At 33.9% G+C, this 17,175-nt stretch overlaps 1 protein-coding gene across 1 annotated transcript; it reads left to right on the top strand.

Moving 5' to 3' along the window:
- Positions 1 to 3,075: 3,075 nt before the first annotated feature.
- LOC112639332 (otoferlin-like) lies at positions 3,076 to 16,977 on the top strand. The gene is made up of 27 exons (XM_025412823.1): positions 3,076 to 3,246; positions 3,625 to 3,766; positions 4,029 to 4,182; positions 4,315 to 4,483; positions 4,717 to 4,906; positions 5,260 to 5,462; positions 5,877 to 6,054; positions 6,281 to 6,645; positions 6,898 to 7,212; positions 7,371 to 7,706; positions 7,870 to 7,986; positions 8,515 to 8,649; positions 9,049 to 9,210; positions 9,421 to 9,675; positions 9,913 to 10,129; positions 11,123 to 11,349; positions 12,014 to 12,079; positions 12,131 to 12,265; positions 12,424 to 12,568; positions 12,955 to 13,084; positions 13,569 to 13,903; positions 14,345 to 14,475; positions 14,764 to 14,951; positions 15,263 to 15,498; positions 15,867 to 16,039; positions 16,158 to 16,258; positions 16,797 to 16,977. Exons 1-27 carry the CDS (start codon positions 3,076 to 3,078, stop codon positions 16,975 to 16,977), a joined length of 5,157 nt encoding a protein of 1,718 aa, XP_025268608.1.
- The last annotated feature ends 198 nt before the right edge of the window (positions 16,978 to 17,175 follow it).

The following is a 17,175-nucleotide window of genomic DNA, read 5'->3' as shown; positions in this document are numbered from 1 at the left end:
GAATACTATTGATTTTTTTTTATTCTAAACAAGAAAACTTCTCGACTCGTTATTTTAATTGCAAAAAATTAAATTCTTAGCAAAGTTTTGATGAATAATTCCCTATCGCAAGATACTTGATTCCTCATGAATTAAATTCCCTTTTTTTTAATAAAGAAATTATTTACTATACATCTGACACTTGCATAATTTATATTAAAGCCTTCTTAAATCTCAGAAATTCTTTGCACATTAAATATTTGTATTACGCAACTTGTTATTTCACTATTATTATCATTATTATCTTTCCTCCTAGAATGTCAGAAAGATAAAAGAATACTATTTTTTTCATTCTAAACAGAAAAATTTCTTGACTCGTTATTTTGATTAAATTAAATTCTTAGCAAGGTTTTGACGAATAATTCAAATTCGAGTCGCTGCTTCCTATTTTTTTTCTGCGATAAAATTAATTAATTAAAATTTTCTGCGCAAATTAATTAATTTTTCTATCTTATTCTTATTTTGTTTCTTTGTTTATCCCTTTATCCTTTTTCCTCGTGACTCTTTGCGTTTGCCTAACAAATATCCCTATCGCAAGATACTTCTCCTCATAAATTAAATTCCCTTTTTTTAATAAAGAAATTATTTATTATACATCTGACACTTGCATAATTTATATTAAAGCCTTCTTAAATCTCAGAAATTCTTTGCGCTTGAAATATTTGTATTGCGCAACTTGCTGATAATTTTTCTCGCCTCCCTATTATATTCGAAGTCTCAATTGAGAGTCCCGATCGCTGTCTACGATTTAATAACGAAACAACTTGGGGATCCCAAATACCGCCTCCGCGACAATTAATATCCCGGCAAAATTCGCATGGGAAACTTTCATGCGCCGTACGTGGGCGAGCATATCCGCTCTCATTAACGATCCTCGCCCTTTATCATCCCGAGGGTCTTTTTCTTCCTTTTTTTTACGCAAGATTTCCATAATAAAGAGAGACTCGCCACGATATGGACGCCGGACGTCGTCGATATGTTTCGCACAATTTGTGATCCGTGTAAGGGAGCAAAGGCGATTCGAATGAACCAGCAGGGGCGTGTAATGGAGGGTGTATATTTCGAAAATTATTACGACATGTCCTACGTTTCGGCACGTGCCTTTGCAAGTTATAAATCGCCTCTATATGTGTTTCTCATAAGTTTAGTCGCAAATTGTAAGAGAGCATAGTTAGAAAGATGGTATAGCTGTGCTACTAGTTATATAATAAAGTTACAATTATTTTCCAAACTAAGGAAAATTATTTGTTATAGAAAATTTCAAATTAAAAAAAATATAAAATATCACTGCGAAATTAATAGCTATAAATTTGATTAAGAAATTAATAATATATTAATTTGATAATACAATATAATAGTTAAGTTTGAAAAAGCTCGTTCTAATTTCTGTAAAAAGATGTTCACGTTAAATTATGCTATTTAAAGTTTAATTACGCGTCAATATTTTAAATTACGACTGCGCTTCGATTGCTGTCAGAATGGGGATAAGCACTTTGTCAGGCGAGGCCTGTATTTACACGCACTGACACAAAATTGACGTGTGAAGCACACACTTGTGCCTGACAGGATAGTCTTCGATAAGTATGACACAAAGTCGAGGTAGGAACTGTTATTTAACTGAATATGCGCAGTTTCCATTTATGGAAAAATCGTTATAGGATAGCATGTGTCATTTAGTTTGATTCCTATTCAAAGAGATACTTCAACGAATTTTCAACATATATTTCTCACAATCAATAAAAAATATATTGTTTGTTATTTCAGGCTGTCTTATTTCTTCAAGAAGAAGCAATGTGGAAATGATAAATAAATTTTATACATTTCTAGTTTATTTGCCGCGTGGTAGTTGAAAATTAGAATAAAATAAAATGTGAAAGATAATCGGAAACGTTTTACTACAAATAAATATAAGTGCGACAATCGCATATGGTTTATGCAGCATCTGTAAAAGCTGCAATCTGGTCGCATGCATGCAACTAAACACTACTTAACTACTACTACTAAACTCTACTTCAAGGCATAAGTTCCAAAGAATAAAAAGTGAAATTGTGTAATATTCTACAGATTCTAAGATCGATATTTTAAATAACAAAATTTCTATATATTTTTAACTTTATATTTTCAGATAATGAAAATTTCAAAGCAATATTTTAGAAAATATTTGTTTTCGTATATAAAAAATCTTCATAAAAATTAAATTATATAATTATATATATATATATATAATTAAATATAAATAATATATATAATAAAGTAATTATATAAAATATATATAAATATTAAATTAATATTTATAATTAAGATTCATAGCATTCCATTTTTCCAATAAATTTACTCCGATTTTTTCATGCTATAAATTGTTGCTACTATATGAAATCAGCAGCAAACAGCAGAACTTTTAGTCGAGATGGAAGGCATCAACGGTAGGTAAAGATATAAAGAAATTTTGTTCTGTCGATCGAGTATACATTCAAGATATATCATCAGTTAATATTTTTGCGTAAATACTAACTGATGATATGCAGCCAAATATCTGCTAATAAGTTATCTTGTTTCTAAATATCTCAAATATGAGAGAGATGTAATATATAAAATTTATAAATCAAAACGCATACAAGGAAATAAAGAGACATTTCATTACAATAGAAACACTATTATAATTTTTATATCACACATTTTTTAAAAATTTAAAAATTAATTTTGTATTAAAATTTAGAAAAAAAATTTAACGCAAAAGAATATATTTCGCGCGCGGTCTGAGAATAAATAATATTTTAAAATATAAAATATTGTTGCTCTAAAAAGGAATCTCTCTCGTAAAGATCAAATTTTTTAAAATCGAAATTTTTTAATCTTAGAAATACCTGAAAAGATGTAGTATGTTGTTCGCCGCCTTGTATTGTCTCTGCCTCGTATAAATTCCCAGCTGTCGCGCCTTCGAATGCATTCTGAAACAAACAAACGGCAAGTTAAACAAATGCAAATAACATTTGGCGCCTGGCCAATATCAGCGATCGATTTTGCGGGCCGTGCGCGATGCCTTTCAAGAAATTCAGACCAAAGGTTTCCATTTACCAAGTCTGTGTAACTATACTCGAAGCGAAGCACTTGCCGCAAAATGCGAATCCACTGGTCGTCGTTAAAGTCGGGAATCGCAAAAGAAGAACCGTGGTACGCGAGAGGACCGATAATCCTATTTATAACGAGGTGAAGTTATCCAATCTGTCGACAATCTATTGATTGATGTAAAAGTAATACGCGACCCGAAATTACAGTGCAATATTATTCCATGTGTTCCTGAACAATTCATATTTCTAAATCCTCTTCAACTTGGTTGCCAAAACTAATTTTTAAATCTTGCGATCGAAATGATATGCTAATTACATTATTTTGATATTGATATGCTTGAGACATTGTAGACTTTGGTTAGTTTTAGTTTAAAAACTTGAGACTATTATTACTGGAATTTATGATCCATAATTTAGAATATTTCTTTCAAAAGAAATGTCTTTTCATGTATTAATACGCGTTTAAAATGTTCCTATCCTATTTGCGAATTTATATTTTGCCCTTTAAAACATGCAGTACTTCGTATTCGACTTCACATGTAGTCTGGATACTCTACTAAGCACGAGAATCACGATAGCCGTGTATCTGAGGAATTTTCTTCGGCGAAGGTTTCATGGAAGTATTTCCTTTGAAGTCGCAACAGTATGGGAACAGCCAGGTTATAAACATGAATTAAATAAGAAATAACGAGGGAAATCTTTGCTTTCGACGAAATTTTTTGTACGAGATTTAATTTAAAAGGAGGCAGTAGTTAAAATTTTTGTGACTAACAAACAATTTAACAAGTGTTAACAAAATTAAGAAATAAGAATATTGACAAACCATAAAGCTTTAGAAATAAAAAAAGAAATTATATTTTAAATATTTTTAAAAAATGTAGCTTTAAAAAATATAGTTTTTTAATATATTCTCGCTTGTAGACCGACAATATTTTCATAAATGGGCTGTGCTAATGAACCCAAAAAATCCGTCGGCGGGTCCAAAGGGTTACGTAAAGTGCAATATTACGGTGAACGCGAAAGGTGAAAAGGTGAAGGTGCATCCAGAAACGGAAGGCGAAGATGACATCGAAGGGTAATTTCTTTTCAATATTTACATAAATGGACATATTATTAACATGTCTATATTTATACTGGCTTTCTCATCAGAATTTTAATCGCTCTTATGCTGCAATATCGTGGGAATATATTTAAATAAACGTGGCAGGAATTTATTGCTGCCTATTGGAAGCGAGAAGCTGCCTTTTAGGCAACGCGCGCGTTACATTTTCACGGTTTATCGCGCCGATGGATTGCCAGACATGAGCAGCCTGTGCAGAAAAAGTGATTTCGAGAACATTAATCCCTACGTGCAAATATCATTCGCCGGGATGAAAGTACGCTGGAATTAATTACTCGACTTTTTAATCACGGAAATGAAAATTTAAAATGTCGCGAGTTCTCTCTACGAGAGAAATATTTAACGTGTGTGTACGCGTGTGCATGTACGTGTGTATGTGTATATTATATAACACATTGCTATTATACAACGACAGGAATCTATTTAGAGCGTAATGTTTATAGAGTAATGCTGCTTTTCGGTCGAACTAAAATATAATGCTTCTATCAGGGATCGACAAGCGAAGAGTGGCAAACCTACTCCCCGAAATTTCACGAGGGCATCATTTTCAAGGAAATGTTTCCTGTTCTCTGCCATCGTGTGCGAATCGCTATAAAACACCGTATCGACAGTTGTCGAACGTGCGTTGTAGCAGTTCATATCCTGGACATGACAAAGATTTCGAATTCCGGAGAGTACGGTGAGATTGCCAAATATACGGGTAATTTATTGCCAAGAACACGCGAAATGGCGCACTTGATTTTGCCCAACAGATAATTGATTTCGGATGAAATATAATTTCGATATAAATATATCTCTATCTTTGCACTTTTATATGTTTCCATCAATTTTTCGTCTAATAAATTAGATTTTCCTATAACAGCGTCATGCCTGAATAACTATTTACGTAAATAGATTTCTTTGAACCAAACATGATCTAATTAAAGCTCAGAGATGTATGACAAAGTTCGAGCCGGGAAGTAATAACGTAAGAGCGTGACGCAACGTGCGACATTGATTGCGAAAGGTAACGCTTAGCTTTTCCACTAACAGGATTCCTACCAACGTATGGGCCGTCTTTTATCCACTTTTACGGATCCGGCTCAGTAGAGAAGGACGGTTGTTCGGGCCGATGTTTGATGGCGATGCCTTTGTATCGCGGAAGGGTACTTTTGTCGTTGAAAACTGAAATGGATGACCCAGAAGCGTCCCCGGGAATCCGGGTTGAGACACTTTCGGCATTTCCCATTATCGAGGTGATTCAATTTATTATTATTCTTTATTTCCGCGATTGTTATTTTATACAGTTGCAATTTCTCCCTTACGAAGAAAAACAAATTTGCCATCTCAGTGATGCTTGTAAGAATTTTAATAATTGTATATAAAAATGTATAAAAAATTATATAATTTATATAATTATTATAATTATATTATATAATTATATTGTAAAAAAAATTTATGTGCGACTTTATTTTATTTTGTAATAAATTAAGCAAGCGTCAAGTAAGAATTTTAATATAAATTGAAAGCTTATAATAATTCAAATAATTAAAAAAATATATATAAAACAAAACATACTTCCATGTAATTTTTATAGAATGATTCTTCTTTGGTTTGCGAGATTTTTATTTTTGTTGCGATAAAAGCTCATAGAAAACTGTGGAATCTAGAAAAGCCTGTGGTCGACCGACGAATACCTCCTGGTAGGCGTGCTTTATGATGTGTGCATGATCGATCGTTCTCGATTCGGATCGAAATTGATTAGCTTCGAATTGAGTCTGGGAAACGCGGGCAATCGGCAATTTCTACATAGCCAATGCTCTGAGAGCAATAACGACGACCAATCAGGTGCGACGTAAACTTTTATTCCCGTTGGCCGTATTCTATCTATCTTAAAAAGTTTCTTTACTAAATGCGATAATATTGTAGAAAAAGTTTCCACTCGCTTCAAGTATCTTTCTCTTATTTTTCGCAATTAAAGGAGTAGAGGAGAAACAATCGATTGATTTCTACAGTGGTTCTCGACAAAAATATGAAATTTTCAAAATTTACGATATCGCGTGATGTTTTTCAGCGGAATTCTTTGAAAACTGGTCACCGTTGTTGACTCTTGTCTTCTTCAAGCTATTTGTCAAATGGAAAATATCACTGTCGAAGTCACGCGAGAGTTTCGGGAGACCATATTTAGCCCTGAACGTGCGACGAAAATATACTCATCGTCTCTGTCTATTCTCGACTTTGGCAGAAAACGAGCTGCTAAAAAAGCGACCGAACTTCGAGAGCCAATCAGTTCCGCGAGCTACTGGCAGCTTGGACGGCAGATATAATTATGTACCCTTGGGTTCTAGAAAGCCTTGTCTGTACGTGAGGTCTTGGTGGCCAAATTTGGAATGGCGGATGTACAATAGCAATAATCTCCGATATATCGCCGACTTTTTGGTTCGTTGCAACATCATTTAAAAATGTATTTTTTAATTTTTTAAATTTTGTTTCTAATAAAAAAATAAACGTTTTGAAGTCAGACTATTAAAATTATTTGCCAATTTATTTGCGAGGGAGAATAAGACCTTTAGTTGCGCGGAATAATAATCAAACTTGTATCTTGAAATATCGCGAAATTTCTCGACGCATGAAAGCGATGCTATTTCTATGTGAATCAAGTATCTTAAAAATTGTTTAATCCGCTCCCAGGAGGTAAGACTAGAGAAATTAGAGGCTCTCATGGCTACGCAGAATCCGACAGCTTTCGAGGTTTATAACGAGACGATCCGCGCGTTGAAAGCTCACTGTAAGCGCTATCTATATATATTGGACACCGGCAAGTATGAAAAGAAAGGTGGAACTACTAAACTCGATCGCCATCGCGCGAGCTTGTGTCTAAAAAGCGTCGAAAACATTCTCGAGAGGATCAAGATCAACGGCGAACTTCCAAACAACAATTACATGAGAATCGCCATGATTCACGGGCATCAATACTTGAAAAAATTGCGGAAACTGTGCGAAGATGTGAGTCAAATGATTTGCTCTCGGGTGGAGAAATAAATATTCAAAGTGACATCTTTAAACTAAACATTCTTCAAAATAAGCCTAATATAAGAATCTGATGAATTTAAAACTTTCTTTATAATTTCGACGTCAAATGACATCTCAATATCCTTAATCAGCCTCAGCACAGTCTGCCAGACGTCTTCATCTGGATGATCGCCGGCTCGAAGCGAGTCGCTTACTCGCGACTATCCGCGGAGCAGATTGTTCATTCCGAGGTAGCCGTCGAGGCAGGCGCAAAATGTGGCCGACGATTCAGCCTCTTCCCCGGAAATCCGGACGACGAGGACAACAAGGGCATCGAGCCCAGTGCCTGTAAAATCGAAGCCTTCTTGTGGCTCGGCAACGCAAAGTACGCCGCTGCCTGTTGGAGCGCGATCCCTCCGGGATACGAGATCGATCATGGATCCAACGTCAATACCTTCCCGAAGTACATCGAGTACAATCGGTCCTCGGTGAGAGAACGACGCGATAGTTACGAAATGCGCGATTCATCATACATCACACGTCGAATGTAGATAAGAATACGATTGTCCGCGTTGGTTGAATAGGGTTCGATATTATGAGGCTAAATAGGCAGCGTGAAAATGAAATCAATGTGCAATGCGATCGTTACAGACGTTCCAGTTGCGAGCTCATATATTTCAAGGTCGCTTCGATCCTGGAATGGACGCTTCCGGCTTGACGGACTCCTTTGTACGTGTCACGTTCCAGGGATACACGACTTCCACGCGAGTGAGTTACGTACAAGTTTCGCCGGTAAATGTCACACATTGCATATAAATCGCGCGGATTCTTCTTTCCCGGCTTTTCTCGCGAGTTCGATCAACGTTCGTTGCGATAATTCTATAATTCGCTTGGCGATCGTGGATACGCAATACCAGTATTTACGGTCATGATACCGTGAAATTCCTACGGCGCATATTCCTATGACATTTCACTCGAAACGCACGAGGACGAAACGACTAATGTAACATGAGCATGATTAATGTTGCACATGCAACATATTACGTTTAAATGAAGATATCATTTTGATAGCGATATGCATCTGTGTTTCGTATGCGTTATGTGCATATGTACGTGCACTTGATGTTTTATTTTATTCAATTTAATTTATATTTAAAGTAAGAAATTAAGTTTGCATGTGTCATTATTTTTTTTCTTTGGAAAATAATATATCTATCAATTAAGTAAAAAAGTTAATGGACGAATTAATAAGTTAATAAATTTAAGAAAATGAGAGCAAGACTAATGTATTCGCAGGTGATAAGGCAAAGTTTAGATCCATTTTGGGATCAGACGTTAATTTTTCCCCCAATTGTCCTACACGGCACTAATGAATACATTAAATCGTCACCACCTGAAGTTGTCCTGCAGGTTTTCGACCAGGATCTATGCGTAAGGGAAATAAATTTTCCAATATTTTTTTAGAAAAAAAAAACCTATAGTAAATGTGCGTTAAAAAAACAAAAATGTCAAATATCAAAATGTGGTTTATTATGTCAAATATTAAATGTGGTTATGAAAATTATATTTTCCGCGTTATTTATAATATATCTAAAATAACAATTTTCAAGCGGAAGTTAAAAAAATTTTAAAGCTATTTTTTCCACATTTATATATTGTACTTGTGTAAAAAACATAATGTAAATATCAAAATATGATTTACATGAAAACTATATTTTCCGCGTTATTTGCAATATATCTAAAATAATTTTCAAGCGCGGAAGTTAAAAAAATTTTAAAGCTATTTTTTCCACATTTATATATTGTACTTGTGTAAAAAACATAATGCAGGCCACGAAGGAATTCTGCGGCAAATGTATCGCGGTGCCATTAGTGAAGCTTGCACTAGAAACTTACTCGCCGCCCGATTTTCCACCGAAATTACAATGGTACGAATTTCAGCCGCGAAAAGATTGCATCGGCTCGATCCTCGCCGCTTTCGAATTGATAGAAGTGAGTTTAAATCGATTTTCCTCGCGACAAATATTATACATATATCCGGTGTTGTCGCCTCTCTCTCTTTTCTTTTTTCGTTGCAATATATTTTATACATATTTGATGTGTTGTTTTATTTTTTAATCTCTTGAGAGAACACGTTATGTCAACACGCACATATCCGTCAAAATGTACACGTGTACTATTGCACAGACGGAAAACAAGGAGATTTTGGATGTTCCATTGGATACGCCAGCGGAAGATAAGATTTACAGCATCCCAGCGGATATCAGACCAAAAATGGCAAGCTACAGGCTCGAGGTGATCTTTTGGGGTGTTCGCGACATGAGGAAGATAAATTGTATGCCGGTTCGTAGACCAAGAATTATAGTGGAATGCGCTGGAATCCACGTCAAGTCGGAAGTGATGAAGAACGCAAAGAGATTCAGCAACTTTGAGGAGCCGCGCATTATAATTGAGCTGGTAATCTCGAAAATATTTGATTACAGACTTTATGCGAGCTGCTCATCTCAATTATCTCAATTTAATATATGAAAAATCAATGATAATTTTTTAATATTTTTTTTTAAAGACTGGATTAATCCTTTCAATAAAAATAACAAGTCATTACTTTAATTACGACAGTTTAAGATTATTAAAGTCTAATTAAATAACTATATGGAAGCGGGGAAATTGCTCTAAAAAGCATAAATTATCTAGGAAATGCCGGAACTTGACATTTATTATCCGAGCATCACTATAAAGGCTTACGACTCCCGTGGATTCGGTTGCTTCAAGTATGCAGGGATCTGTATTATACCCAACATCCATGTGTTCCTGGAGCAATTAATAACTGCGGAGGATTATGATGCGCAGATATATGAGCCGAAATTTATGCAAAAATTTCGATTAGCGGAACGACAGGCGGCGGTAGTGTGTTAGTGCATATTTATTTATATATCATAAATTTTTAATACGTATAAGTAAACAAATTTTTTTAATATGTAAAAATGGTTTAATTTGTAAAAAGTAATAATATATTAATATAAAGATGAAAGATAATAGAATAAATGTGAAAGATAATAGAATAATAAAATTGACAAGAGAAACTTAATAAAATAATATTTCTTTTTTAATTTTCTTAAATTTTAGCTATTTTCTTTCCGTTTTGTATAGTATCTAGAATACAATAAAAAATTGTATTTATTTTTCTTTTCTTCAATTTCAAATTAGAATCTAATAAGATGTAAAAGAAGACTAGGAACCAAAGACGCAAGTAATGGTGCGTGATAGTAATAATATATTATAATAGAAACTTTATAAAGTTGTTCCACTTACATACACAATAAGAAGCGCAAAAATATATATTTAAAGTTTGCTATCGACGATGTTTCGACTTTGCTCTGGATCCTTTTCAAAGTTAAATAAGAAAAACATAATATTATTTAAACCAACTGACTGAATAATAAAAGAAAGAAGTCAATGCAATAAAATAAAAAGAAATTGAAAAGAAACGATATATTATGTTTTTCCTATTTGGCTTTGATAAGGACTTAGAGCAACTTGGAACTTTACAAAGTTTCTATCATAATATATTATTACTATCACGTACCATTACTTGCGTCTTTGGTTCCTAATCTTTTTTTGCATCTTATTAGATTTTAATTCGAATTGAATTAAATTCGAAATTGATGAAAAGAAAAATAAATTCCATTTTTTTATTATATTCTAGATACTATACAAAACGGAACGAAAAAAGCTAAAATTTAAGAAAATTAAAAAAAGAAATATTATTTTATTACGTTCCTCTTGTCAATTTTATTATTTTATTATCTTTCACACGCGTATATCATTACAAATTACTTTTTATATTATTCTCTAAGCATATGTTTTATATATATAATATTTACTTTTTTATTTTTGAGGCTAGTACCTTTACCAATCGATTATAGTCCTTCGAAAGAGGAGATCAAGGGTCTCATTGCATATAAGAGAATGGCTGGAACGGACATCCTCTCCAAGCTGAAGAGGTTGTTTGTAATTATAAAGAGGATATTGAAATTCAAGTTCTTTACCAGGAGAAAAAAAGTAGAAATTTACGGAGACAATGATGATGAGACTCTCAGTTGGTGGAGTAAATATTTTGCTTCCCTTCAGGTATGTAGATGAGAGAATCGGTTCGAGTAAAAAAGAAACTATTATTAAAATTATAATTCATTCTTTTTTCGAGAATTTATTAATATGATAAATAAAAAAATCGCCAATATTTAATCCTCAAAACATATGCTTATAAATTCTCCATTTAATAATTTTCAATATTAGAGCTTGAATATCAAATTAATTAAATATTTAACCGCCTAGATATTTAATTGCCTAGAGATTTAGCAATTAATTGCTTAGATATCTCACTGCTCTGAGAAGCTTAGTAACTTAATTGCTTAGCTATTTAGACGTTTATCAAGTTAATGTTCGGTAAGTTAGATACTTAAACATTTAAGCTGCTTAATAGCTTAAAAGCTTAAATGCTTAATTATTCCGCTCCGTTTTAGTTTTTAAAGTGTTTAAATTTGTTTGTATGTCGCATTATAAATTGCGAAAAATTAAATTCTTAGATTCTCAAATTTTCACATATTCGAGCTCGCGTAATCCTTCGAATCTTGAATTTCCCTGAATTTAATTTTATTTCTTAATTTTGTACATAAATCGCGTTATTGATAAATGAACCGGTTCTAACGATAATGACGTAGAACACGAATCGGCTAGGATCAATCAACCGAGACATCCGATAATGCAAATTTAGTACGTCACGTTGGTTCCGTAGGAAGAGCGAAATAGAGAATTGGGAATCACGACAACGTTTCGTCGTAAATTCGTGGCAACATTCAAGGTACGCTTTAATGAATTTGCCCGAACTCGATCGCTTAGACACTGAAAGCAGATTTATTCCACGGAACTAGAGATGCAGCCGCAATTCGAGGGGTTTCAGGACCGGCTGAGCACTTTCGAGTTGTGGCGCGGAAGAAGAGGCAAGACACACTATCGGGTTGAAGATAATTGTACCGGCAAATTTAAGGTTAATTAATGTAAAAAAAAATTATGAATTTGTCGAATACGAATAAGTGCGAGCGATAAGTATACGTGACGTTCGAATCATATAAATTTATTAAACGTCTCAGGCACATGATATATTAAAATCTTACGTTTAAACGCGAAAATCTGGACTTCCATCAGGGACATATTTCTATATATCGATGGCCGCATCCTGACAAGCTTCCATGCAAAACGAGAAACGGGAGAGACGCGGCTAATGGCCTGTGCAACGATTATCCGCCTCAAGAGCCTGTTAAGCTGCTCGTTAGACTGTACGTCGTAAAGGGTTAGTCTTCATATCATACCACTTGCATCGCGAAAAAGAGAAAATAAATAAAAGAGAAAAACACTGAATTTCTCGAGAAGAAAATTTGCATCTACATTACCGAGACATCTACTCTCGAAAATTACTAAATAATAAAGTCGTGACACAAGTAAACTTGAAATTTATCAAGAAATCTAAAATTGCAGTCGAGAGCGAACCCGTGAGATACGTGATCTCTTATCCCATGTATTTCTCCTTTTTTATTAAAAAGATATGAAGGATGATTTACATCCTTTTTCATTTTATGCGTGGAGGTTTTTTTCCCTAGCACACCTTATATTTTTCTCGACAAACCAGAGGCGCTCGTCCTTGGCATCAAGTCGACGGTAAATTTGCTTTTCGCGCAGGCATCAACTTACAGCCTAAGGATCCTCTCAGCGGCAAGTCCGACCCGTATCTTTACGTAAAGCTGGGAAAAAATTCCATCAGCGACAGGAAGAATTATATACCCAATCAATTGAACCCTACGTTTGGCCGGTAAAATCTGCAAAAAAGCCGTTCGTAGCTTCTTTCGAAGGCGCGTCTAGCAGTAGCTTTACTCCCTTTAGGCGTTATCGGGAAATGCTTTATCGATATCCATCTGTGCATCCGTGCGTATCGGCTTTTTTGCAGCTTCCAAACTGCATGATCAGGTTTTTCAGCTACTCTACGTAACAGCGTATTGTAAATGTAACAGCAATTTATGTTTGAGTGATATTATTCTGTCAACCAAAATCCTTGTCTTTCCTTCTCAAGGATAAAAGAGAATGATTGACAACTAAATGATTTCTCGCATATAGAACAAAGTGATAAGCGAAATAAAATTTAATTTATTCACGTTAGTTTAATTTAATTTAATGTCCTGAAAAATATTGCGAGATGTTTGTAAAAAATTTTATAGACAATTTCATGTAAATTTTTTTCTTTAGATTAATCATATAGAGCGCGAAAAAAATAACTCAAAGCCATTATTATCCGGCAGCATGTTCGAGATCGAGGCGACCTTCCCGCAGGATTATATGTTAGAGATCCAAGTGTGGGACTTTGATGCCGCGACAGCCGATGATCTGATCGGCGAGACGCGAATCGACATCGAGAATCGATTCTACAGCCGGCACCGGGCCCATTGCGGAATCGCGAGTATTTACAGTACTACCGGTTACAATGCCTGGAGAGATCGCGAGAGGCCGACGCAGATTCTGGAGCTCCTCTGCAGAAGGAACAACCTACCGTTACCGGAATACGGCGAACGCGAAGTTAAAATCGGCAAGAAATCATTTCCCTTTCACGCCGTCATCGAACGCGAAGACGAGATTAGTATGTTATATTTCATCCTTCAAGGATTATCCGATTCAATTATTAAAAATGATATTATTATATATAATTTAATGTACATATAATATATATCACACAAATATCACACATATTCCACATAATAAAAATAATATAAATTAACGTTTATATCGTGAAATATAATTAAAAATAATAATATAATAAAATAATAAAAAATAATATAATAAAAATGTGAAACTCGTATAAATATTTACTTCATAATTCAAAAACATTTACATTAAGAGATTTCTTGTATTTTTATTTGTTTTCTTAAAAGAATAATTTTCCAAAAAAAACGAGCTTCAAATAAAGAGAGCGCGCAGAAATATTGCTATAAAATAAAGATATTTTTTTTTTACTCGACATACATCGTTTCTCGATACTAATTAGTGAATTTACGTTAAACACTTGATCTTACGCTGACAGACAGAGAAGAATGCATGGCTCTAAATGTGCTTCATTCTTGGCAAGATTTTCCTATCTGCGGATGCGCCCTCGTATTAGAACACGTCGAGAGACGACCACTTTTCAACGCTAAGAGGCCCGGTCTCGAGCAGGTAACGTAAAACACGCCAATTCATCGCGAAAAGTAACTCTGGTCTTCGGGGGAGAAAACGTGACTTTCATACAGACGTCGTTATTCTCTCCCCAAGAGAAAAAGGAAAAATCCCTTTATATCTTAATTATATTGCGGGTTTTGTCAGACGAACTATATTCATCAGATCAAAAAACTTTCCCAGCTAACTTGGATCTTCAAGCATCAATTTTACCCGAAAAAAAATGATCGAAAAAAATATTTTCCACTCGCGTCGCCGAAATATGTGCATTCGCGTATATCTTTTTAGGGCAAACTCGAAATGTGGATCGATATGTTTCGTGTCGGACAATTGCCGCCGAAAGCTGCGGTCAACATTGCTCCTCCAACACCGGAGGAATATGAAATTCGCGTAATCATTTGGAATACCGAGGATGTGCCGCTGGTCGAAAGCCAATTTCTCACGGGAGAGAAGTGTTCCGACATTTACGTCAAGGGGTATGTCATTGCAAATATATAATCGTGAAAAATGTGTTTTTCGAAAATTACATCGAGAAACACAATTTGAGAAACACAATGTAATAGCAATTAAATTGATGATGGATCGTCGCAAAATAATACATCACATTCATTTTTCGCTCTTTCGACATAATAAATCTAAATATATGATAGCGGAAAATGTAACATGATGTTCGCCATTAAATTTTTGAAACAACGAATTTTACGACGCGAGTAAAATGTACGATATAATCGACCGATTAATTTGTTATTGTCGAATTAGAAAACTCTCACTCGCGATAATTATTTAGATGGATCCTATACGAGGATTATCAGAAAACCGATGTTCATTACAACTCTCTGACCGGCGAGGGCAACTTTAATTGGAGATTCGTGTTTCGTGTCACGTATTCGAAGGGCGAAAATGTCATGATAATTCGCAGGAGAATATCAGTCTTCGCTAAAAACGAGACTGAGGAAAAATTGCCCTGCAAACTTCATTTGCAAGTCTGGGACAGCGATCATTTTTCTTCGGACGATTTTCTAGGTGATTAAAGTTTATCGATATCTCCCATTAAAGAAACGTTTAAAAAAAAAGTCGTCGACACGCGATGCAAAGTACGCATGCTTTGTATTTTATTTGCAATTAATAATTTTATTTTAATTACTTTTTAATAAGCTTTGAATAGTGTATATATATGTAAATTCACGCAATTTGCAAAATTAAAAAAATTCAAGAGTTTAAATTTTTTGACGCGAAAAAACTGAGTTTTCCAAATGAAAAACGTATACTTGGAAAATATAAGGTCAAGAATATATTATCAAGTTTACTCAAGTTTACTCAAGATTTATTAATGTAATTTACGGTATGTCCTGTAATCGTTACGCTTTTCTAAAGTAATCAACTTGTTGCAGGAGAGTTGACGCTTGACTTGCCGAGAATGCCGCGGGGCAGCTCAAACTCCAAAAACTGTACGATGAAATTACTTGAACCGCAATCACCAACCATAAATTTATTTAAAGTTACGCGAACTAGAGCTTGGTGGCCATTTGCTCGCACTATCGACAGCGGAAAATATATTCAAGCGGTAAAATGTGCTACAATAAGCGAGAACGGTTTACAGTTTTTCATTAAGACACATATATAATTAGGAATATAATTTCAAAAAAGATTAAAACAAGATTATTAAATAGATTTTATCGCAGGGTAAAGTTGAGTTGGAAATATCTATTTTGCGAGCAATGGATGCGAACAATCAACCGGTAGGAAAAGGAAGAGATCCGCCTCAAAATCTTCCATATCCAAGGTTTATTTTCTTTTAGTCTAATTTTATTATTTTGTATATAATTATTTTATTATAAAATTATAACTCATATTTTCCTATTTTAATTTCCAAATGCAAAAGTACCGAATTGATTTGATAAGAAAAATTATAAATTATATATTATATATTTTTTGGACAAACGACTAAGCATTGCATTGCATGTAACAATAATTCATTACATCAACAAGAAAATAATAAAATAATAATTCACTAGATTTCCATTTTATTTCTATTGTTTATAGTTATATTATTAAAAAAAGTTTTTTTATAAATCTTGAATCGCGTTTAATTTAAATATTGTTTCTAATATATTCTTGCATTTACAATTTTTGTTTCTAATAATTTGCATGAAAAAGAGCTACCTTTAGTATATTAATAAATGCTATTAATTATATTATTAATAATTATATAAACTATTAATTATATTTATTATTTATATTTATTAATTTATTCGTTAATTAGTACCGTACTGAATTGTTAATTATTATTATATGTATGTTACATCAGCATATATTTTCAGGCGACCTGACACCTCTTTCTCCTGGTTTCGCAATCCGTGGAGAGCGTGCCGCTTCGTCGTTTGTCGCTATTATAAATGGCGAATAGTCTGCTGTTTTGTATGCACCCTATTCGTGCTTCTAGTAGCATGTGGAATTTATGCTTTCCCCGGATATTTTGTTAAGCGTCTCTTAGGAGCTTAACAAAATATCTTCGATCGTGTACGTTACTTGACAGAATACCGATATGCATCTGACAATATTGTTTCTAACAAACTTGCATTATTAAAAGCCGCATTATTAATAGATGAAAAGATGTTTCCTTTTTCTCTCTTTATTCTTTAATTGCTTTTTTTCCATATCAAAAACAAGAATCGATATTATAATAATAATACGAAATCA

Source organism: Camponotus floridanus, unplaced genomic scaffold, assembly GCF_003227725.1.
Source record: "Camponotus floridanus strain SB8 unplaced genomic scaffold, Cflo_v7.5 scaffold58, whole genome shotgun sequence".
Classification (NCBI taxonomy): domain Eukaryota; kingdom Metazoa; phylum Arthropoda; class Insecta; order Hymenoptera; family Formicidae; genus Camponotus; species Camponotus floridanus.
This window is presented reverse-complemented; position numbering and strand designations above follow the sequence as displayed.

What these genes read in the sequence shown, in the direction of transcription:
- LOC112639332 (XM_025412823.1), top strand. Translation starts at nt 3,076, where the DNA reads ATGCCTTTCAAGAAATTCAGACCAAAGGTTTCCATTTACCAAGTCTGT. An exon ending in ATAATCCTATTTATAACGAG is followed by an intron (nt 3,247 to 3,624) that starts GTGAAGTTATCC and finishes TAAAACATGCAG; the next exon opens with TACTTCGTATTCGACTTCAC. An exon ending in AACAGTATGGGAACAGCCAG is followed by an intron (nt 3,767 to 4,028) that starts GTTATAAACATG and finishes TCTCGCTTGTAG; the next exon opens with ACCGACAATATTTTCATAAA.